Source organism: Neoarius graeffei, chromosome 25, assembly GCF_027579695.1.
Source record: "Neoarius graeffei isolate fNeoGra1 chromosome 25, fNeoGra1.pri, whole genome shotgun sequence".
Taxonomy (NCBI): domain Eukaryota; kingdom Metazoa; phylum Chordata; class Actinopteri; order Siluriformes; family Ariidae; genus Neoarius; species Neoarius graeffei.
In genome coordinates this window covers 1,922,964-1,948,736 of record NC_083593.1, presented here as the reverse complement: position 1 = coordinate 1,948,736, position 25,773 = coordinate 1,922,964, and the positions used below count along the sequence as shown (strand labels likewise).

The 25,773-nt window shown below is 41.8% G+C and overlaps 1 protein-coding gene across 1 annotated transcript in view; it reads right to left on the bottom strand.

The window, feature by feature from the left end:
- Nucleotides 1–23,616, bottom strand: part of kirrel3a (kirre like nephrin family adhesion molecule 3a) — a 211,683-nt gene extending 188,067 nt beyond the window's left edge. The window contains exon 1 of the mRNA XM_060909621.1: nt 23,532–23,616. Coding sequence (XP_060765604.1) covers nt 23,532–23,598 — 67 coding nt within the window. The 5' untranslated portion in view covers nt 23,599–23,616. The remainder of the gene's footprint in view (nt 1–23,531) is intronic.
- Nucleotides 23,617–25,773: the final 2,157 nt, after the last annotated feature.

The window sequence follows — 25,773 nt, the reverse complement described above, 5'->3', positions numbered from 1 at the left end:
GATTGTGATATCTGTTTATTTCTGTAATATCTCACAAAATATCAGGCCATTCTGTGGCTGGGAAGTTATTTAATTTGAGGGAATTAAAGCAAATAATGTGCATGAAATCGCTAGCTTCGTGCATACAGAGGAAGTCAGTGTGCGCAGGTTTACCTTCTTCTTCTTTTGGGTTTTACGGCAGCTGGCATCCACAGTGTTGCATTACTGCCATCTACAGGTTTCCCTTTGAGCGTGCACTGACAGTTCCATCATTCTGTCGCTAAACGAACGGCTGATCACACCGAGGTGCTCGCTGAGCGCCAATATTTATTAGTTTGGTCCTGCGTTTCCTTTCCTTCGTATAGAACATAACGTCTTTTCTTCTCGCTTTCTTTCCGTTACTGTAGTCGCTCTTTCACGTTTCATTTGCACACTCACGTCCTCCATTTTTTTCTCCTGTTTCAAATTTGTATCCCACAATGCCTTGCGTGAACGGGGAAAGCCCACCACGTGATGCATGACATAGTATCTTGAATTGGGTAATGGTGAAGCAGGAAAAAATAGTGGAGAATTTAGGGCCACGTGGAGATAAACTCATTAATTGTTCTATTTTTAAAATAATAATAATAAAATTGGAAGTCTGTGATTTGAATTCAGTAGCTTTCGGTCACTAAATAAAAATAATCGGGTGTCGGGGAAAATTCTTTTTATGACCTACACTTGAAAAATCTGAAAGGCAGTACAGCTTTAACCATCAATGAACACAGATCCATCTGCCTCGCAAGTGTAGACTTTGTGGTTATTCATAACAAACAGCTTACAAGCCAAAATTAATTTATGTATTTATTACTGTACTAATAAAATATTATTGGAAAATAATATTGATGTTTTATACATCCTTAGGAGGATGGTGGGGGGTGGGGTGGGGTGGGGGGTAGTAGGAGGGTATGTCTTGATAAAATGATAAAACAGAAATACATCATCCTGGGTTCACTCTGAACCACTGTCAGATCTTTATATAACTTTTCAGCTCAATGTAACCAAATACATTCTACTCTTATGTAACTTCAGCCTCCTCGAAATTGGATCAGGCTTTAATGGGGAATTCCTCTTCGGAGTGTGTCGGTGTAATGCGTCTGGTCAGCTGCAGAAAGAAAATGTGCTCCAGCTCTGTCAAGAGGGCAGCACCGTCATGGCACAAGCTTGCAGAATATGTGACTAATGACCACCCTGGTTCCCTGTAATTCAAAGATGAAGATATCCTCTCAGGCCAACCGTGAAATTGGAGGCTGAAATCTTCATGGGCGGGAAGGTTAAACAAAGAGCAGCGCCACTGACAGCGCACGGTTAATGAGTCTCCCTGAGCTCAGAGCTTCGTTCTGCTGAAATGCATCACCAGTCCAAATGCTGTACGGTTTCTAAACAAAAAGCGCTTCAAGAATCAGGAATTCAAGAGCATGCTGGCTGCTGGTAGAGCTGGAGGTTATCAGCACAAAAAAAAATTCCCTAAAGTGGAAAGAAGACACGGTATGTCAGTGAAGTCAAAGGAACCATATGTCAAAGTCACTCTGTCACATCACATCAATTCATGTTTAAATGTCTTGACGGGTCCCGCGCTGCCTCAAGGAAGAGTGAAGCCTTCCCTTTGTTGATCTGGCCACTCTATTCGAGGTCAGGTACAGGGATATATTGGATACTCGTAGATAATAGTGCCCATTTCTTTGCTAAACCGAGACCTTCAGGTTCTCCTTGCCATCAGCTGCACTCTAACTCTATTATTGCCCTGGATGTCGTCTCAGCGTCTCCAGACAGAGATGTGGTGATCGCCATGGGACCAGAGGTCTTTCAGCAGGCTCAAAAGCAACCTTCCCATAGGCTGCAACAATGACCTTCTCATTCTCGCACTTGCCATGGTCCAGCAAAGTTCTACAGTTTTCATGTTCAAAGAGACAGACATGACAGATGAATCCCCTCAAGATCTGATTTGTTCTTGGGAAAGTGATTCATGTTCTTGTTCTTTGAGAGCCAAATTTGGTTTAACTTTTAATCATTCTTGCTGGCTGTTCATCAAAAATATTCGAGGAATGAAATGGGATTTATTGCTTTAAGTGATGTAGGATCTGCCTACGTTCTTGACGCTGAATCATAATTGGTGGTTGTTTCACACAAAGAAAATGCATGGAACAAAACTCCATCGTGGTTCATTCTAGGAGGGGTTTTTTTTCCATGCAGTTTTGGCATTAATTCTTACATTTAGCTCGTTTTGATTGTAAGCTGTAATCACATGATGATTCAGCCAAAAAGATGACAGCATCTCTATCACCCTGCACTCTGCTGTCCTCAAGTCAGGGATGATAATTTGCACCTGATTTCCATTAGAGATGTTTGTGCACAGCACTCTATCAAAATTGCAATACAGAGACACGGGTTCGGTGAATACAGAGTCTATATTCACCGAACCCGTGTCTCTGTATTGCAATTTTGAAAGCACCTGGGATGTTTCCCTTTGTAAAAACGTGTATGGTTTTTCCAAGTGAGCAGGTGAGGCCCCACCACCACCGCCTCGTACACCTTGAATCACCCCAGGCATAATGGGTTGAAAGCAGTGCCATGAGAATCATGCGGAAGAACCCGGAGGCACTGAAACAGGAAACTCATGCCTATCTCCATCACGTAACTAAGTACCAGCTCCTTGCTACATACCTTCAAATGAATCCAGAAAGTAGTGCACACTTGAGAGCCACAACAAGACATCGCGGCAGAGGTGAGGGTCTGTTCAGAGGAGCGAGAGTGCAGCAGTGTGTGCTTAAAGAAGCCTTCGAAGTGCTTGGCAACTCCTGACCACACTGGAGACAGTTTTAAAGCCAATGGATGGGTGAGAACATTCAGATCCAAGCTTTTAATAATTAAATTGATTGATTAATATAGAAACACTGTTTGTGTTCAGCTAAATTAACTTGAAGGTGAGTTAGTCATGCACTTCTCCACTTTCCTGCTGTGTGCCTTGAATCACTGATGAATTACTGAGATAATTAACTCACATGCTAACTTATCACAGATCATTTCCTGATGACTGACAGCTTAATGGCAAGAATCGGAGGTGATGCCATCGTTCAGTATTAAGAACTAAATATGGAGGCAATGAACTTTTCCACTAATCAGTCAACTTGTAATTAGCATGCTCACTGAACACACGCTCTCGATTATGAAAAAGGCGCTGAAAATGCCAGACAAACTTCAGTCATACGTTTAAACTGTATGTATTCCCAGTTATCCTGGCTTCCTGTTCTCCAACCTGTATCCAATTAAAAGTGAGCTTGAATCTAATGCAGAGGTGGAAAGAGTACTAAAATATTATACTCAAGTACAAGTACTGTTACTCTGATGAAATTTTACTTAAGTACAAGTAAAGTTACCAGACAAAAAATCTACTCAAGTAAAAGTAAAAAGTAGATCATTTAAAATGTACTTTGAGTAAAAGTAAAATGTTACTTTTAACAATGGGTGTTTTCTGCCTCCATTGTGTTGTGCAAAAATGAAAAAGAAGAGGAAACAAGGATATATGTACATCTCAACCCAGATGTTTTATTTAAAGGAAGTGTATCAAATTGAATGCGTAGGATAATGCTGCATTAAAACTGAGACAAACAAAAAAGGTCGTTTACATCGCCCTGACCACACACAAAGCATTGTACACGCAATATGAAAGTGAAATGTTGCACCGAAATCTTGTAGCTTGCCTGTGTGCACTGTGTGTTATTGAACAATTCAATTCAAACATTATTTGTTTTCTGGCCTGTTGGATGTAGAATGGTAGGAGGACTGATCACGTCAGGTTGGCGAGCTAACTTGCTTGCATGATTAGCCAACCGAATAACAGACTAGTTACCATTATGTTACAGTACCAACAGGTTGCTACTTCAACATTAGCAATGCCATCCACTATTTTTGGAATATAACCAGCCTATTGTCGGTTTTACTATGGAAAGGAAACATTATGATCAGGGGCGCAGATACGTTTTTTGAACTGGGGGGGACAAAAAACTGGGGGGGACAAAGCTGCCAGCAAACCAACCCCAACCCCGATATGCCTGTCAAACTTGTTGTGGGTAACCATAGCAACCAAGCTCGAGCTCTCAACCTGTGCAGTCTGCGCAGCTCAACCAACCGAATATCAGTCTTTGTTTTATGTAAGTTGTTGCAACTATGTATGTACTGCTGTGCACCTCAATAAACTGAATGGTAATTAGTCTTTTGATTTTTCTGTGAGGTTTGCCTTATGCAAAGAAAGACAGCATAGACGTTTTTCTTCCCTATAAGTGGGGGGGACCGAACGAGGTGAATTTAAATCTGGGTGGGACGAATCCCACCCGTCCCCCCCTCTATCTGCGCCCGTGATTATGATGCCAATGACAATACTTACCTCAACATGCTTGCACAGATTAGACGTCGAATTTTTGTATGCCGCAATGGTTGTCTTCTTGGGCACACATAATCTGCATTGCATAATGAAACTGTCACCCCTTTTCTCTACGAAGCTGAAGTGATCACGTATGTAGGGCCAGGGGTGCACTTCATTACTGGAAGAAATTGCGTTTTCTGCAGGGTCGTCCACCACAGGTTCCTCGGTCTCCTCCATGTCCGCAGGGGCGCTTTATCAACACCCGTGGCCCAGGGGCTAGGCCCCTCATAGGCTACCTGTCAACCCTACCCTTACCGTTGGCCAGGAAAACACTCTTATTTTATTTGCAATACGTGTCAAGCATTTACAGTGTAAGCGCGTAATTAGCCTAGAAGCCTACGATAGGTTACGTTTGGCTCAGCGTAGCTGCGCAAGGCCCACGCTCACATTGCTCAACACATCCGACCACAGAGGGAGAGAAGAACGCGCGCATTATCATTACAGAGCCGGTTCTGATTATTACCACGGACAGGACAGTGATACTGCGTAACTTTCACGCAGGGGCGTGGCCAGAGATAACCACACAAGCGCACGTGCGCTAATGTAGACCTATGTGTTGTAAACATAAAACACACACACCTACAGACAAGTCCTTTTAAAAAATAAAATACATAAAAATAGCTCGGCGGCATGAAAACAAACATTCACTGCAAGACAAGGTGCCCTAGAATCGCCATCAGTTTTTAATATCTATATGGACTTTGTTGTCAGGATTGCACAGCATGAGATATCAAAACTGTACCCAGATACAGGCTTCAAGTTCAGATATTGCATTCCAAATGAGGTATCCACAAGAGAAATGCATACGAAAGCACGAGCATCAGGAGAGGGTTGCATAACAGAGATTCTATACGCAGATGATCAGGCCATACTCGCTGGATCCATCGAGGAGCTTCAGAATATTCTTCAGTTGTATGATAAGACCTACACCCGCTTTGGTTTACAAATATCATATGTCAAAACAGAAACAATGGCTTTTAACGTCAATGAGGATATCAAATGTAAACCAAGTATCATTTCCCTTGGCGGCACTAATATTAAAAACGTCCACACCTTTAAATATCTTGGTTATAATGTCAGCAACTGTGATGAATCCTCACACTTCCTGCATGCTAGGATAAGTGCTGCATTCATGAAATGGAATGAACTGAAACACGTTCTAACCGACCACCGAATCCTACTAAAAACCCGTATAAAGTTCCTAGTGGCATGCGTTCGATCTCGTCTCCTGTACAGCACACAGGCATGGCAACTATCATCCAGTGAAATTCACAAAATTGAGGTAGTGTGGCACGGCTTCCTAAGGAAAATGATTAAAGGTGGATATAAACGAAAGAATGCCCCTGACCAAAAGCACACTACAAATGAAGATATAGACTGGAGCTACAAGATGTCCAATGCTGACCTCCGGAAACTGACAGGAACCCAGGATATAAAACTATCCTGCTACGTACAACAACTAAAATATATTGCTCACGTTTGCCGGATGGGCAATAACCAAGTGCAAAAGCAGCTCCTGTTTGACAAAAATGGTTACAAATGGATGAAATGGGAAAATCTGCTGGGCATAGACACCCAACAGATAAGACGTATGATGATGGACAAATCAAACTTTGAGCAACTGCTACAACTGCTACAGCAGAAGCACCCCTAAAGAGTTTAACTTTTGACAGGGGAACATGATGATGATGATGAAGGTACTTGGCTCGGAGGCCACATTAAACGTAAACACCATGGACAGCGGCCAAACTTATAACTCTACAGACTGAAATACACGAAACCAAGTCCTACTAGGGTCTGTTTTACCGATCTATGTTCAAGCATCATGCAAGTCTTCCTTCTCCTTGAATAAGACCGTGCATTCAACTGCCTTTTTGACATGACTGCATCGAAATACCACTTGCAACAATATTTCACGCACTCCATCAAGAAAAAAGTTAAACATGATGAACACGGGTATACTGTTTTGAGCAAACGATTTTTTAAAAAGAAACTAGCTACATCAAAGTCCTTCAATAAACCCATCCTTTAGCGCAAATGAGCTTAACCTAGTTCAAAGCATGACGCTAGCAGTAGCTGCATAAGGCAAAATCGTGTGGGCCTTTCGTCAACAACAAGCCACGGCGGGCAAACATTAATAATCAAGTGTCCTTACCTTAAAACGTTGTCTTGACCACAGAACTTCTCAAGTATTTCACTTAAATCCACACGGGTTAACAACACACCCAACACAGCTAGCGAGAAATGTGGATCTGCGCTAGCTTTGTATTGCTATTCCCCTCAGTATGCTTTACTCTGTCTGCTGCCCGAACTGTGAACATTATAGGCTACAATCTTTTCATCAATTTCTTCAGTAGATGCTGTTTTAGACATTTTATTATCCCCATTGAAATATGCTATTATACCAGGCCCAGCGCCAGGAACAGTTTACTAAGGGGGCAATTAGAAATCGCAAGGGGGCAAATATTTTTTCATATAGTGTGTAGTAGTGATGGCGGTCTGACAACGTGTTTCAAACAATTAACTGCGCCAACCACAAAACCACCACGGCCCCGAAGGTTGCTTTAGTCCGGGAAAATCATGTGGCATATTACCAGGGCAGTTGCGCTTTATCAACTCCCGTGCCCACCTGTTACCCCTCCCCTCCAATTTTCTCACAGACACGCGGTACAACCAGAAAGATGCCAAACATAAAACAACACACACAAATCTACAGGCAAGTCCTTTAAATTTAAAATACATACAAATAGCTCCGCGGCATGAAAACAAAACATCAATGCAAGTCTAAGGTACTTGGCTCGGCGGCCAAAATCATAATTTAAAAAAATCAACAGACCCCGCGGCTGCACCAGTAATAGCCTTCCTGACTCGCACCGAGTCAACGCTAACCACTTAATCCGCGATCCCAGTTTAGGCGTGTAGGGGACTAAACACTCTGAAGTGATGAATTTTCACCCCCGCTGCATGGGGGGTGACGTCAACGACACATATTCTAACGCTATTTGCGCACAAAGCGGACCATATATGAGCACATACACCGACATAAACGGAGATAAACTTAGCCTACAAAGAAAGAAAATGGATTCACAATATTGTGATTGAATTCGTTTAATTCGGAAGGGGAAAGACTACTCCCGCAAACTGACTGCATATTGCAGGATATTGCAGAGACAGTGCACTTGTAAGTGTACATGTAAAACCCCCGCCCGCATGACCCTTGTCCTTATCACAGGTCTGTGTGTGCGCGGCTGTGTCAGCATTTCACACACACACCCACAATAACTAGTCCCCAGTAGTTAGGATTGATACATATGTCTAAAACAGGGTTAATATTAAATTCAGGCTTTTTGAAATAATCCTACCTTAATACAGTTGAATTCTACGTTTGCAACGTAAGAATCATAACAACCAATCAGATTTGTTCTACCGTGCCAGTTTTAGTAGTGATTTATGTGAAATGTATTTTTGTGCAATGCGCAACCACTTAATATTTCGTATTTGAAAATGCAAATTATTAATACGTCTATAATACATTATATTTTCATAAGAAAACAATTAAGGGATCTGAGTCTCCGTTGAGGGGGCGGGGCTGTAGCCATGAGGGGGCGACGCCCCCTTTCGCCCCCCCATGGCACCGGGCCTGCAGCGGGGGTGAAAATTCATCACTTCAGAGTGTTATGTCCCCTAAACGCCTAAACTGGGATCGCGGATTAAGTGGTTAGCGTTGACTCGGTGCGAGTCAGGAAGGCTATTACTGGTGCAGCCGCGGGGTCTGTTGATTTTTTTTAAATTATGATTTTGGCTGCCGAGCCAAGTACCTTAGACTTGCATTGACGTTTTGTTTTCATGCCGCGGAGCTATTTGTATGTATTTTAAATTTAAAGGACTTGCCTGTAGGTTTGTGTGTGTTGTTTTATGTTTGGCATCTTTCCGGTTGTAACGCGTGTCTGTGAGAAAATTGGAGGGGAGGGGTAACAGGTGGGCACGGGAGTTGATAAAGCGCAACTGCCCTGGTAATATGCCACATTATTTTCCCGGACTAAAGCAACCTTCGGGGCCGTGGTGGTTTTGTGGTTGGCGCAGTTAATTGTTTGAAACACGTTGTCAGACCGCCATCACTACTACACACTATATGAAATTTGCCCCCTTGCGATTTCTAATTGCCCCCTTAGTAAACTGTTCCTGGCGCCGGGCCTGCCTGTATCTCTCTCTTTTTTTCCTTTTATGCGCCCCGCTAACATGTGAACGCTTCATCTTTCAAAGCCTCTAAATTTGTGTCTCAGTAGTCTGCAGTCTTTGGCGCGCTTTCGTGCGTGACGTTACATTTTGTTCCATTTTATTCTGGTCCAGTTGTGGGTGTTCGTTTCGCGAACCACATCCCCCATGTCTCTTACAGCAGGCTACTGTGCGCTCATTTATTTCTAACCTTATTTCTATCCGTACATTAATGTAGGCCCACGATTCCGACAGTTTATTATTTTATTAATATTACAAGGCCCCTGATTGGCTGTGGCCCAGGGGCTTGAGCCCCCCGAAGCCCCCCCCTTAAAGCGCCGGTGCATGTCCGCCATCGTCTGTGTGAGACTCGCATGCGCGACAACTGTCCTTCCCATGATTCATTTCCAGAACGCATTTCCCCTTCTCCGTTTTAGCCTTTTTTAATTTTTTATTTATTATTTTTTTACTCAGTAACGGTTGTGAAGTAAAATGTACCGAAGTACACTACTTAAAAGAAAACATACTTAAGTAAAAGTAAAAGTACACTCTTTAAAAATTACTTGAAAAAGTATAAGTACACAAAAAAGCTACTCAAGTACAGTAACGCGAGTAATGTAATTCGTTACTTTCCAACTCTGATCTAATGAACGTGGTTATAAAATATACAACCGTTCAGTCGTACAACCATAAGCCCAAAAATCTTCATCACAGATGTTCCACTGAGTTCTTACTCCACCTCTAGTGTACATACCGTATATATTTAGTCAACATGTTTATCACATCACCCTCGAGCCCATTTTCTGTCTCTGAGAAACTGCTAGGATCTTTAGTTTCCAGGACGCATCATTCATCCGAACGAGATTCACAAGTCCTGGTGTAAAAGGCTTGTATTTGACTCAATTCATTCTGGAACTCAAGCTGGACCATTTCGATTTGGTCCACATCCAAGCAAATGCGTCAAAACGGATGTGGCCAGGCTCGGCTGTGTGATTTGTGGCGTGATGGATGCAGCTGATTGAATTATAAGTGTGCCAGGATTAAATTTATAGCACCACAGCAATTTGCGTAGGCACTGAAAGCATGTCCCTCTCAATGTACAGATGGTGTCATTTACGGGTGGGAGGAAGCTGTGGGGCTTTAAACAAGATGATGGTGGATGATGGTGAACATTTCAGGATTTTATCGACTCTGAAGAGGAAATTAAATATTCACCACACAGAGATGCATTAATATGTTACAATGTGAATTATGAACAGCAAACAAAGTAGAAGGTCCACAAACAACTATATCACAAAAGAGCTTTGTTGTTGTTGTTTTCATTCTTTCTCATTTATCATTCAGCATGGTTAGGTTTTATTCCGTCCATTTTCTTCATTGTTTGGGAAATTTCATCATCAGTCATTTGGCATGGGTAACGTTTGTTCAATGCATTTCCAAAAGAGCTGAGAAGATGTTCGCTCCAGGCTGGGCAATATGACAAAAATATCACAATATTTTAAGACATTTCTATGACACATGATATGTATCGCAGTGTATCGTTTCCGAGCCCTCGACTGCACGGTGTTGCCATATGACAACAATTAATTCATCATTTTTCTAATAGGCAGTACCAGAAAACCTATATTTCACTCTTTATTTGTGAAAAAGGGACCTTTCTTTTGCTATGAAACATAAATACTGTATCAGGTCACATGACCAGGAAATGCTGGTCGAACTTCTGTTTTCAGCAGATCCTTGATGCAGTCAAGATCATCACACCATGACCGTCAAAACTAAAGTGTTGTTCAGTCTTTAGACAAAAGTGGTTCAAGGAAAAAGTTAAAACACTATCTATGGTCAGTAAAGAGTTCATTTTTATCATTACAACAAGTTTCGATGTAATGAGTCATCTGTAAAATGGTAAAATGTCATTGTTGCCATATGGCAACAACATGCAAATGTGTTCGTTTCTGCAAATGATTGGAATGTAACAGGTTTATATAAAACTAGGATACTCAAAGAATATACAGTATTTCCAACGTTTGATAACATTTTGAAGGAAAAAACATTATTTATATTTGTGTTTGTAATTTTAGACATTTTTTAGTTTTATAAGACATTTTAAAAATTTGCCAGTTAGCAAATCAACTGTAAAATATAATATGGTTCAGATAATATGGTAATTGGAAGTGTGTCCTGAGGGTTTTCTTTTTTTTTTTTAATGGCCGGATTCTTGCCTGAACTGATACTCACATCATCAGTTTTTCTTTGGCTAATCAGACACAAGGTACACCGCCACATTTGCCAGAGCAGTTGGGAGCCTTGCTCAAGGGCATTTGAACCAGTCCTGCTGGTTCAGGGAATTGAACCAGCAACCTTTTGGTCCCAAAGCTGTTTCTCTAACCATTTGGCCATGGCTTCCCCGAAAGTTAATCTTATGTTTACCACTGAGTTATTACCATGTTGTTATTATGACCACACAGCCCCAGCTACAGTTGGGTTTCTGTTATTTTAGCAGTGTAAATACTTGGTGATTCATTTAACTGAGCACAATTAAGATTTTTAAGGAAAAAAATTATGTTTGTAAGGATAAATTAGACCATACATTTTCCACCATTCCACCATTGCGCACTGTTCCCATATGGCAACAATTTCCAAACTACCCCTTTTAATTTTTTTTTTAATTTAAATTAAATAATTGTTCCCTTATTTAAATCATATTCATTAAAAAAACACACTAACTTGTATTTGTAGATAATAATTAATGCAGTAGAGGGTAAATCAGCAGTGCTGTATTTGAAAACCCCTTAAAATATGGATTTGATGATCCTTTAAATAAATTGGAAAATAAAGTGTTATAAACTTTGGAACTGTACGATTACCTTCGCTTCATAACCTTTTACCACTCCACTGCTGATTCTGTTTTCCTCGAACAGCATGACACCGAACATTTGTTTTATTGCCTCTGGACTTCCATTTTGGAGTAAATTGGATTTTCATTGTTTGGTTGTACGGGAAATTAGAAATGATCGACTTGGGTAATGGCTGAAGATCTGCTACGGAGATATCAGGTCAGATAATAGTGGAGGATCCTTTCAGTGGTCGTCTGCTTTCAGACACAAGTTGTTTTGGAGAAGAAAACCTCATAACTTCTGGCAATTTGATCTGACCTCGGTGGACCTCCTTAATTTGAGACGGTTCTGTTCTTTGGAGAGCAAAACTTTTTTGCCTCCGCTACATTATTAAAGATATCCTTTAGAGAAATGACTTTTTCCCAGATCTGTGCAGTTCAAAGCTGCTTGCAGAGAACAATTATTACAAGTTCCCATGGCAGGACCTGTTTTTCTGTCACAATGTGCCACCAAGCTGCACTGTTTCTCAGTGTTAAAGCAGAACCAGACAGGTTCAGCGAACACAAAACAAGTTTTCTCTCTTTTTTTTTAAACAGTAACACCTGAGTCTGAGCCCCATATGTTTAGACGGACCAAAGAGATTCAGATTGATGACTGATTGCTGCGACTGATTTGCATTAAACCCAGGTTCATGCTTGAACTTGGTGCTCCAGCATCACCTTTCTTCCCTCTGAATGTCACCATCACTGAACTCTGGCCTCCTGCGTCACACAATCAGTCCCTGTTCGAATCAGAAAGACAAAGCCGAGTCAATCTGGCCGTAATTCCGAGCTCTGTCACACAATTCCCAGAGACGCTGAAGCCCTTATCAGATCAGCAGCCAAATCCTTCACAGTGCCTCCCATATTTAGTGACGCTAAATATGTCTTCCTTCCTCGCCTCATCCTGTGCAGAATTTAACAAGGCTGTCAGCATGTTTACCAGCTTATTTACTCACTCAACCTCCGCCAGCAAAGACCATATAACAACCGATTGCAGCGCTGGACAAATATGCAAAGGCATCTCAGTGATTCATGGTCACAATATAGAGCACAAACCTACAGAATAAAGTCATTGTGATGTTCCTTGAAATGACTCCCTCCAGCAAATCAACACTCGAATTACTGCACGGAGGAAAATGGAAAGATTTTGAAAAAAAAGGAAACACAAAATAGGCTTTGTAAAATGGGAACACTGTTACAGATAAAGTGTATGATGGCCTTCGAAGCACCGGTCCTTTTATACACCATGATTACAAAGCAAATCCCGACAGGAAGCTTCAGAGTCATTTTCAGAGACTGAATCCCACTATAATGCTTCACTTCACTCTGAGATTTTTAATCATCTTTGTGACATGGCTTGAATTACGAGTTGACTTGTGTTGCATGTCAATTTGGATGCCGTTTATCCCACACGGTAATCAGCTGAGATGCACTCTGAGTGTTTCAGATGGAGCGTCGATTGCACCGAGCAGCCTTTACATCTCCTGCTTCTCTGTTATCATTTTCTCCTGACTTATTTATGGACTAATCGGTCTGGGCTTGGATCAAATTACACAACCACAAACACTACACAGAGAGAGGATCCAGCAGGCACCACTGTCTACGCAGGCAGATGAGATTCTGGAACAGTGTGGTGGCAGGAAACTGAAAGATGATGGACCTGCTTACTTCAACTCCAACTTTATAGAGAATGGAAATGGACTTTGCACTTAATGTTCATCTTAACTGAAGTTTCAAAGCACAAATGTGGGCGTGCTCATTCAAGAACGTCGAGAGGAACTTTATCATTTTCAGAATGTGTTGCAGACATGATTTAAGCTGAATCATAGACAAATTCAACAAAGAAGAGAAGAATATTTAACAGTTATTCTATGAAATTGAGTCATACATGAGCTGATAGCCGACGAGGTGCGTAGCACCTTTTTTTCCCCTCCTCTCTCTCCCCCTTCCTCTCTTCCCCATATCTTATTCTTTCTATATTTGTATATGTAAATACTTAATTTATTTTAATTTATCTCGAAGTTTTTCTCTATTTCTTTTCTCTGTTTATCTGTAATGATGCTGCTGGAATCTTAATTTTCCTGAGGGAACCCTCCCAAAGGGATCAATAAAGTTTTATCTAATCTAATCTATCTAATCTCATCTAGCACCAAGATTGAGTGGAATAACTGTTTTATTCTATCCACATTCACTGGATTTTGAGAAACAGAGTATTTTTATGTTTTTTGCAAATTTGATAAATGAAAACTCGCCTCACAGCAAGAAGGTCCGGGTTCGAGCCCCATGGCCGGCGAGGGCCTTTCTGTGCGGAGTTTGCATGTTCTCCCCGTGTCCGCGTGGGTTTCCTCCGGGTGCTCCGGTTTCCCCCACAGTCCAAAGACATGCAGGTTAGGTTAACTGGTGACTCTAAATTGACCGTAGGTGTGAATGTGAGTGTGAATGGTTGTCTGTGTCTATGTGTCAGCCCTGTGATGACCTGGCGACTTGTCCAGGGTGAACCCCACCTTTCACCCGTAGTCAGCTGGGATAGGATCCAGCTCGCCTGCGACCCTGTAGAACAGGATAAAGCGGCTAGAGATAATGAGATGAGATGAGATAAATGAAAACTTTATACAAAATGTCTAACAAAATAATTTCTGCTTAGAATGTAAACAAACCCGTGAAATGACAGGAGCAATTTGTGAAAAATGCAATAATAATAATAATAGTAATAATAATAATAATAATTCTTGAAAAATAAAAAAGATACGTTCTTATCATCAAATACTTTTATTCCATATTTTGTTCCTTTTTTATTTTTTGGGGGTTTTGTTTTTGAGTAGAGTTTTTATTTCATCCTCGATTGGTTCAGCAACACACTCTGCCATTTTGTTTTTCTCTGCTCATGGTATATGAGCTGATATCCTCATAGTAGAGTAGCCAATCAGAGCGTGTGATTGCTCATATCCAGTGAATGTGGATAGAATAATATTTCATATTTATGGAAGGAGTCTCCAGTGCCAGTATCAGCACTTCGGACAGACGAATTTACAATTTACGGTTTCTAACTAACCTATTTCAGAGATGTTCTGCAGTATTAGCTGTAACTATAAATGGATAAAAAATAAACTGTAATTGTAGACAAACTGCTGCAGTATAAACAGAATAAAACTGTCATATTTATGGCAACACTGAAAAGCGAAGTATGATATGGTTCTTTCTAGACATCGTATTCTTCCCCTTTTTATCTTCGAACCAAAGTTCTGCGAATAATTCCTCAAGAACTGCTTAATGTAGAAACTTTATGCGTATATATCATGTAAACAACATTTAAGCTATGTTATTTTCATTTTTCTACACTTTTCTACATGTACACTTTTCTAAAGCTTTAGATCATCTACCAAATAAATAAAATATATATATATATTTTAAGGAACAGTTTTTACAGGATGAACAGCTACAGCAAAAGTGTCCGATAAATGCCTGCTTTAATTGTCAGTAGGGGCATTGACATCATCTCATTGCTGGCATTTTTGGTGCGTGGGCTGAGGAACTGAAAAGGCAGAGAAGCACTGCTGTCAACGCTGGCGCTTTTTTCTGACACTTAAGCAGTTAACACAATCCCTTCAGGAACTCAGCAGCAATCAAAGAGCTGCAGAGGAAGATGCCGGGAAATCCAATCCAGCGCTGCCTCTCTGGCTACACTAAGGACATCACGTTGTGATTGTGGCTCATGGAGAGCGCCATGGGGTCCATGGAGAGTGAAACCTTTATCGGAGTCCTTCCATTTTCATCTTAAAGAACACAATAAGGGGTCTTGTTTCTGCACTTGCAAGGCCACCGGCACAGTCAGGCCACGGATAACAGGCTCGGATGGAGGATGGGATCTCTGAAAGATGTGTCAGATCACACAAATGAGTCCTGCGCTGATGTTTCTCCAGCTGCAGCGCTCACATTGTGTTGTCAGCAGATGCTAAATAAACCCAGCCCTTTGTCTGTAACACAAGGACTTGTGAGCTCGGAAGGAGGAAAAAAAAATACATCCCAGGAGGCTTGTTGAGACGCAGAGCATTCAGTCGGGCGCACCTGATCGCTTTTCATATCATGCATTTTCATAAGTGCCTGGTTGCATCCTGGACTTTTAAAACAGCTGCCACAAAAAGCAGTAAAGAGACTGCAAATGCATGCAGTGCTCTTAAAGGTTTATGCCTCTGTCATTTTAAGTGTATCACATACAAATAAAATAAAATAAAATAGCACGGAGTCTGGAGAGAGTCTAAAGGACAAGGGATGGGATTATTGAACAGATCTGCCATAACACACAGACAGATGTGCTGGAGAAACCCACAGCAGCTGCAAATGCATCGTGACAGCGGCTATCCGAGGAGCCGGCGAGGTCTCCTTCTACACCAAGGCTGATTATCGCACAGCTTTTGTTGCACTTCTTCCTTCTCTGTAGGAAGGATTAACTTCAAGGCGTTCTCTGTATTTCATTGCTAATAACAAAAAAAGAATATTCATCCTCATTATCATCTTTATTTATCCAACACTTTATCCTGTAATCCAAAGTATTCATGATAAAACACATCAGTGAAGCAATGTGCAATCTTTAATGAATGAACAAAGTAAAAGACCCTGAATGGCATCGTTAATAAGCTCGGATAAAAATGTACTTTGCGCTAATTAGAAATAAAGCACTCTGCCACAGTTCTGCATTATTTATTATTATTTTATTCACTGTTTGATTTTAAGGCGCAGTTTGGTTGGGGTTTTTTTTGTCAGTTTTTGACCAAATGTACATTTTATTATTCAGTCCCTCATACAGTATAACGCCTGATCATTCAGCAACAGGTTTAAATGCCCCGAGAACCATGAACAGGAAAGGTTAAACCTGTACATTACGAGCTACAGAGTATTCTTAATGTTGGTTCAAACCCTTTAAATTGTGAAAAGTCTTCCACAGACTGCCTCTGCTCAGGAACGTGCTGAAGATGAGTTTCAGATTAGCAAGATATCACTTAAAGTTTCGCAGAAAAGCCAGAAGGGGATATCTGCGATGGAGTATTAGAGCTACTGGAGGGTAAAAACAAACCAAGAAAAAAAATCAGAATTTCTGAGATTAAAGTCATACATTTACAAGAAAAAAAAAACTTTGAATATTCTCTGAGATTATAAATTCATACATTTTTGTGAAGAAAAAATAAATAAATTCCAAGATTAGAAAGTCACAAATTTAGAAGGAAAAAAAAAAAACTTAGAAAAAGACATTATGGCTGAGCTGAGCGGTTTCGGAAATGCTGTCTTTCCTCCGCAATCTTGCTGTATAAAAGAATAAAGCACAAAAAGATTTTTAACTACATTTCCCAGAATGCACTGCAGCCAGGAAGCTGGGAAGCACAAGAGGGTTTTCTTTGTCTCTGAAATTTGTGAATTCAATATTTCAGAATTGCTGAGTTTTTAATTTTTTCCTCTAAATTTCTGTCAAATTTATGACTCTGTAATCTCAGAGAATATCGGAGTTTTTTCTTGTGAAGGTACAACTTTAATCTCTGAAATTCTGAATTTATTTTCTCAGAATATTATGCCCGGCATCAGCTCTGTTTTATTTTTTAACTTTTAACTCCAATAGCACAAATACACCATCATAAATATCTGTCTCTAAAGAAATGAAATGTTTTTAAATAAAGTCGCCAGAATTTTCATACAAAAGTTTAAAAATATTTTATTTGTTGTTTGTTATCCTACATCTGACTTCACTTGCACGTCGTGATGACTTAAAGTATAACTTAATTATGTCATTTTCGCCTCCATGTGTGTTCAAGCTACAAAGAGCTGAAAGTAATACAGATGCCTCCATGTTGATCTCGTGTTTGCACTGAGCTCGCCGGCTGACTGTGCTGACTGATGGACCTTTCCCTCCAGTGAAGTGTGGAGTCCGTGGTGCTGGAGATTCAACAAGCGAATACATCTGGATGTTGGCTGATCTGAAGTAAAAGCTTGTATCTACAGTTGTGGTCAGAAGTTTACATACAATGGCATGAATGTGATCTTGGATATGAATGTCATGGCGATATTTCGGCTGATGTACAGCATACATACAGCATACAGAATGATGTACAGCATACATCTTTAATTAAAAAAACACTAAAATTTGGTGCACAAGTTTTAATTTTCTTTGGGTTTTCTGAAATCAACACAAAGTCAAAAGTATACATACAGTGTCAAAAATATACATACAGCACACCTAATATTTGGGTAAAATGTCTCTTCGCAAGATTCACCTTGACCAAATATCTTTGTTTACCATAAACAAGCTTCTGGCAGAATTCTGGTTGGATATTTCACAACTCTTCATGGTAGAATTGGTAGAGTTCAATTAAATTTGGGTTTTTTTTTTTGTTTTGCTTTTCTTGGCATGGACTCGACTTATAAGCACGGTCCATATATTTTCAATAGGGTTGAAGTCAGGACTTGTTTAAAGCTTAATGTTAGCCTGCTTTATCCTCCACAGCCAGCTCTGATGCGTGTTTGGGTTCATTGTCCTGTTGTAACTCCCAAGTTGTGTTCAAGTTTCTGATGGTTTATGCTGAAGAATTCTGGGGTAGTCCTCCTTCTTCATTATTCCATCCACTTTGTGCAATGAACCAGTTCCACTGACAGCAAAACAGCCCCAGAGCATGATGATCCTACCACCACCACCAGCTGGTACAGTGTCCCTCTGTACATGGTGGTCATTGTGGGCAAACAACTCAATCTTTGTCTCATCTGACCATACAGCTTTCCTCCAGAAGGCTTTTTCTTTGTCTGTGTGGTCAGCTTCAAACTTTAGTTATGCTTAAAGATGTCAATTTTGGAGCAGGAGGTTATTTCTTGGATAGCAGCCTCTTAGTCCATGGTGATCTGAAATGTAGACAATGATCCCTCAGCTTCCAGTTCATGGCAGGGCTGTGCCATGGTAGTTCCCAGGTTGTGCCTGACCATCCAAACCAATTTCCTTTCAGCTGAGGATGACAGTTTGGGTTTTCTTGAAGCAAAGTGGCAAAGTGACTACACCTCACAATAACTGGCATACAATTGTTTGAACTGATCTTGGAATTTGCAGTTGTTTAGAAATGGCTCCAAGAGACATTCTGGAGTTGTGCATATCTGCAATCCTCTTTCTCAGATCTGCACTGAGCTCCTTGGACTTTCCCATTTTACTGTGTGTTGGTCAATCCAGTGAGTGCTATAAACAAACCCTTTTTATGGAGGCACAGAGAAGCTACCAGCTGTAGTCAACCATGATCACTTACAGGAAGTTAAGAGACCTTGGCCTTGGCAAGATAAGAGACATTTTGGAAATTTCAGCACCTCCAATTTAATTATCTAAGTGAGTGTATGTAAATTTTTGACACTACGGTATATCTATAATTTTGACCCTGTGTTGATTTCAGAAAACCCAAAGAAAATTAAAACTTGTGCACCAAGTTCTAGTGTTTTTTTTATATTAAAGATGTATGCTGTACAATCATTCTGCCACAGAAAAAGAGCAGTTCAGAGAAATTACTGAAAACCCAAATATTGCCCTAACATTCATGCCACCGTATGTAAACTTCTGACCGCAACTGTACAGTAATTGAACTCATTTAAAAGTTCTGTGCTGCTGTGTTTCCTGTCCATGCTCTGAGCCGCCATTTTGATTTCATGTCACTTGCTGAAGTCTGGGTTTTGGCGACTGAAGGGGCAATGAGGTTTTTCCTAGTCTGGCTAACGTGACTTCAAAGCTCTGCGAGCATTTGGTCTGGCAAAGATATTAAGCCCAACCGTTTCCCAAAGCGTGTGGTTGACCCGCCTCCCTGAAATGCCTCAGTTTGCTACTGGTCGAAGCCAGAAAAGGCTGTGACGAAGCTCAAACCAATCACATCACTCTTTCCTCTGACGTATGTGACGCGACGGGGCTAACTGGTAGATTAAACTCTTACCGAAGCCGGTCGGGAGCAAGGCGAAAATGTCCTTCCTTTCAAAAAATACCTCCAGGGCTGCTCTTTGCTCCGTTTTCAATGAGAACTTCCCGTTGAATGCTTTCAATACAGCATCTACCGCTGTGTCAAAGGCTTGCCGCTGCTCCATGTTCGTGATGTGAATGAAGCGCTTCCGGCATAGATTCTGTAAACAATCTATGGCTTCCGGTCGCAGTTCTACTACGTCAGTGCCTTGAACACGCCTCTTCCCAGGGCCGTTGGAGATGCTCAGAGTTGATTGGCTCCTGATTTTTCAGGAGCTTGGAAAAGCTGTAGATAGCTTGCCTTGCCAGACTAAGTTCGCAACAGGTCCTCATGTTGCGTCACACTTAGGATGGGCGGGCCCAGGCTAGGTTTTTCCTGGTTTGTGGTTCGGAAATTCCAGATTATGACTTGACTGCTGCATTATTTCATGAGCGAATATCGAATTAGTGTGACTGAAGTTATACTGTACGTTAGAGCTCTTCAAAGCTCAAGGCATCGCAAACTGATTTCATTTTCTACTGCGACAAAATTCCAACTGTTGAGAAATTAAACCAGGACTAAGAAAACTTCAAAAACATATCTATCTATCTATCTATCTATCTATCTATCTATCTATCTATCTATCTATCTATCTATCTATCTATCTATCTATCGATATGGGTCAATACAAATTACAAGAGGGATTACAAGAGACGTAGTAAATAGTCATGTACTGTATGAATGGTTATAAATATGGATGTGAAAGTTCCTGATGAAGTCAATCAGTGATAGACAGGTCATTGATTCACTTCATGTTCTTTCTGTTCAAAGCTCTCTCTCCTCATAGCACTTGGCTCTTTTTCTTTTGTTCTCTTCCTTTCTGTCACTGTCTGTCTTTTTGCATGTTGTCAGTGCACTTCCATCATTCCAGCTTCTCAGTTACGATGTCCTTCCCTGTGTGTAGGGCATCACCAGCTTTCAGAATATCCCTGATCATGTCTTTGTATCTAAAAACTGGACGACCGATCTTTCTAGAACCTTCTGCCTGTTCACAATAAAATAGTGCTTTGACTGTAGTGGATGTTCATTATGTCTAACTATTACAGATATTTTAAGTTCGTTTCTTAGACAAGGATTTTTTTTAAGCTTGTTACCTCGTTAACAGTTTCGGCGAGACTCTCCCGCCTTCTAGAAGGCGGGAGAGTCTCGCCGAAACTGTTAACGAGGTAACAAGCTTAAAAAAAATCCTTGTCTAAGAAACGAACTTAAAATATATATAGTGCTTTGACTGACCGGTCATTTGGCAAACATGCAACATGTCCCGCCCACCGCAGTTTGTTTCTAATAAGTACATTCTCAATGTCTTCAGACTTAGCATGTTCAAGAACTTCAAAACATCTGAACAGTTGAAAAATATCACTTTTGCTCCTCTAGCTGTGCGTCCTTGCTTTGTTGATTCTGCGAGTTAATTAACAAGCTAGTCAGCTCCAGGTTAGAAAGCTGGCTGGACTCTCTGTAAAGCACAAAACAGACGTGAAGATGACGTGAAGTGATGACTGCGAGTTAGGAATTCTGCATTTCCAGTTTGTGAGGTGAATTTAACAAGAGTGTGTTATAACCTACTTTCATATCCAGAGTCAGCTAAATGTTAGCAAAAAACACTCAGGGCTAAGCGCTAAAGGAAACAGAAATATGTAAAAAATGTCACTATGCTGTTTATTTTGTGATCACTGCTTTGAATTTTAATCCCAGAAGGAGACAGGTGGAGTTTTAATTTGATTTTACACCAAGATGACTATGTCAGTGCTAATGGCTGGGAGAAACGAGGCTGTGAAAAGCCTGAAGGAAAAGGCTGTCAGGAACATGTGAAGAAATTGTAGGCTGTGTGTGTGTGTGTGTGTGTGTGTGTGTGTGTGTGTGTGTGTGTGTGTGTGTGTGTAATATCAAAACAAACTTATAAGATGAAATGGTTCTCATAAAAAAGTGACTGTAAATTAGTTTCACAGGAGAGGTAAGAGGCGGCACAGTGATGTAGTGGTTAGCGCTGTCGCCTCACAGCAGGAAGGTCTGGGTTCAAGCCCCGTGGCCGGCGAGGGCCTTTCTGTGTGTAGTTTGCATGTTCTCCCCGTGTCCGCGTGGGTTTCCTCCGGGTGCTCCGGTTTCCCCCACAGTCCAAAGACATGCAGGTTAGGTTAACTGGTGACTCTAAATTGAGCGTAGGTGTGAATGTGAGTGTGAATGGTTGTCTGTGTCTATGTGTCAGCCCTGTGATGACCTGGCGACTTGTCCAGGGTGAACCCCGCCTTTCGCCCGTAGTCAGTTGGGATAGGCTCCAGCTTGCCTGCGACCCTGTAGAACAGGATAAAGCGGCTAGAGATAATGATGAGATGAGATGTCAAATCGTGTCAGGTGATCATAGATAAACATGTTCTCTCTCGGCTCTCATGTTCCTGACCTGCACAAACACGACCTGTGTTTCCTCGTGGGATGTAAACCTGATTCTGAGTGAAGTGCTCATTTGAGTCTCATCCCAAACACACTCCATCTCCAAACTCAAAAGAGGGAAATAAACCCTCTCCTGTTATCCTGAACATCTCGGCACATATACACTCATAAAAGTTGTAATAAAAGCTCTCTCTGGAGATGTGATGTTGAGCTCCTGTGCGGATCTGAACAGGCGCGGCATTAAAAGCTTTATTGCACGTGTCACATTCAAATTAGAATTTTCTACTGTGTTTCAGCTTAATTGGGTTCACTCAGCTGCGAATCGCTTCTCCCACAGTACACACTGAACCTGGGGGAAAAAATCAACAAACAGCATTTAAAGTGTCACTGAGAGGGGAAAAAATGCAGCTTTGGTTTAAAATATGACAATTAGGCTCGAAAGAAGGGAAGAAAACAATCATGATGACTTCTGTGGTGTCAGGAGAAGACTTTAACCCTTAAAGAGAGGTCATTCTAATTAATACTTCAAGAAATTTCTCCAAACGAGTTACAGTACAAACTAGTAAGCATCAATGAGCAGATAAAAAAAATATACTTTACTTTTCATTATTATTTCTGAATATTATCCCATTGTTTCAAAAAGGAACAACGCACAATAAACGCAAATAAACCTCAGGTTGATCACTGTTGTGTGTGTGTGTGTGTGTGTGTGTGAACTCATATGGATTTAAACCTAATGTAGACCTGAACTGATGAACTTTTAAGTGTGATACATTTCACTTCATTTCTCAGAAAGTTATAACTCACAGCAAGCAAATCTGTTCCTGATCCTAATTCCTACCACTTTATTGCTGATATCTGATGAAATCTGGATCTCCTTCATTCCCCTGTTCATCTCAAGCACGCTCTTTATCCTGACTGGGTGGATCAGAAGCCTGTCCTGGGAACACTGGGCACGAGAATTCAATCCAGATGGGGCACCATGCACACATTTACACACACCTAGGGGCAATTTACACTAGCAGAACCAATCTGGATGTTTTTGGGAAGCTGGAGGAAACCTGAGAACCCGAAGGAAAGGAAATGGACCTGGAGAGAAGAGAAGATGCATGGACAGCAGACCTGAGCTCTCTGGAGGACTGAGGAGATCTGAGGCAGCAGCGCTGGAGGAAGCTCAACATGATAATGCACAAACCAGATCAAAAACACCACCGAAGCCTGATCGAGCTGAGATGAAGCATGAACATGAAGTACTGCATGTCTGCACTCACATGGAGCTGAACCAGGACCTGATGGACATTAAAGCAGGATGTCAGATGAGATAAATAAACACTGAGGTTTCCTCCACAAGAACTAAAAAAGCGCACTTGAATTCTGCATCATTCACCCCCTTCATTAGAAACAAGCAGAACTCTTGATGGTTTTCACAGCAGGGCAGGGCGCGGAGATGATCATCATGAGAATGACAAGGGAGCGCGCTCGCGCTGCAAAACACAATCAGGCACAAACAGATCCAAAAACCAACAAACTCAACTCAGCTCAACTCCACTGAACTCAACAACCCACCAACAGCAGGCGAGGGGAGAGAGTCCGCGGGGGAAGCGTCACTCACCGAAACCTGAGAGGCAGAGGACAGGCAGGAGAACGGACACGAACCGAGAGAACATCATCATCATCATCAGCAGCAGCAGCAGCAGCTTTTCTTCTTCTGGAGATGAGGCGCGAGCAGGCACCGACTCACGAGCTCGGAGTTCACTTTCCGCTTTCGGGCTGCAGGAACAAATAAAACCCGTCCCGTATCACGTCTGCGCGCGTGTGTGTGCGCGTGTGTGCGCACGTGCGTGTTCTGTTCTTCCAGCAGAAATCACGCCTGTGTGTTGTCACGCAGCCACGATGCGCCTCACGCGCTCCGTCGCCCTCTCGCTCCCTTAGCTCGCGCGCGCTCCGACGAGAAAGACGGACGATGCACGCGCGGAGAGGAGGAGAGAGGAGAGAGAAGGAGAGGAGGCGCGCGCGGTGAAGAAGCGCTTTAACTGAGGCGCGCGCGGTGGAGAGGAGGAGCGGAGGAGAGGAGCGGAGGCGCGCGCGGTGGAGAGGTGGCGTTCAGCGGACGCGCGCAGATCCAGGAGCGAAATAACATGCGCGCGCGCAAGAGTGGGAGCGCGAGAGGGGGTATACACTGAAGTTCACGCGCGGGACCGAATGGAGTTGGGGCGCAGCAAGGAGAGTGCGCGTGCGCAAAAAACAAACAAACAAACAAACAAACAAACAAACAAACCCCCTTCTTGTACTGAGCAGTGACGCGTTAAACGCTTTAACTGCACGAAAGCGCGCGCTCGCACCCCGGGGCTGACATCACTCTTACAGACTGCTGCTTCAACTATCATTAAGGTGGGGGGAGGGGACGGGGGGGGGTATATATAGATATACGTGTAGCGCGCCAAATCTAGGGGGTTCCGGGGGCAGCTGAATTTTTAACCGTCTAAAACGCTGTTTCTCGCATTTTGAAAGGGAAATTTTGGAGTAAAGCTCAGTTTAATGTCTCTATTAGAGAACATTTCGTCCATGTATTTTTTCTGTATAATATTAATAATATGACATTTTATTCATAAGCACCTTTCAAGAAACTCAAGGACACTGTACAATGAATAAAAACAACAATAAGTAAAATCAACATACATAAAAGAAATACTGGAGTGTGATAGAAGTTAGAGTGAGCAATATTAAACAGGTGAGCTTTGAGTTTAGACTTGATGATGGAGAGAGAGATCAGAGTTGATGATGGAGAGAGTCAGAGTTGATGATGGAGAGAGAGTCAGAGTTGATGATGGAGAGAGAGTCATAGTTGATGATGGAGAGAGAGTCAGAGTTGAAGATGGAGAGAGAGTCATAGTTGATGATGGAGAGAGAGTCAGAGTTGATGATGGAGAGAGAGTCAGAGTTGAAGATGTTGAGAGAATCAGAGTTGATGATGGAGAGAGAGTCAGAGTTGAAGATGGAGAGAGAGCCAGAGTTGATGATGGAGAGAGAGTCAGAGTTGATGATGGAGAGAGAGACAGAGTTGATGATGGAGAGAGTCAGAGTTGATGATGGAGAGAGTCAGAGTTGATGATGGAGAGATTCAGAGTTGATGATGGAGAGAGAGTCAGAGATGAAGATGGAGAGAGAGTCAGAGTTGATGATGGCAAGAGAGTCAGAGATAAAGATGGAGAGAGAGTCAGAGTTGAAGATGGAGAGAAATTCAGAGTTGAAGATGGAGAGAGAGTCAGAGTTGATGATGGAGAGAGAAAGTCAGAGATGATGATGGAGAGAGTCAGAGTTGATGATGGAGAGAGAGTCAGAGTTGATGATGGAGAGAGAGTAATAGTTGATGATTGAGAGAGAGTCAGAGTTGAAGATGGAGAGTCATAGTTGATGATGGAGGGAGAGTCATAGTTAATGATGGAGAGAGAGAGTCAGAGTTGATGATGGAGAGAGAGAGTCAGAGTTGAAGATGGAGAGAGATTCAGAGTTGATGATGGAGAGAGTCAGAGATGATGACGGAGAGAGTCAGAGTTGATGATGGACAGAGAGTCAGAGTTGATGACGGAGAGAGAGTTAGAGTTGATGATGGAGAGAGAGTAATAGTTGATGATGGATAGAGAGTCAGAGTTGATGATGGAGAGAGAGTCAGAGTTTATGGTGGAGAGACAGCCAGAGTTGATGATGGAGAGAGTCAGAGTTGATGATATAGATAGATTCAGAGTTGAAGATGGAGAGAGAGAGAGCCAGAGTTGATGATGGAGAGAGAGTTAGAGTTGATGATGGAGAGAGTTGAAGATGTTGAGAGAATCAGAGTTGATGATGGAGAGAGA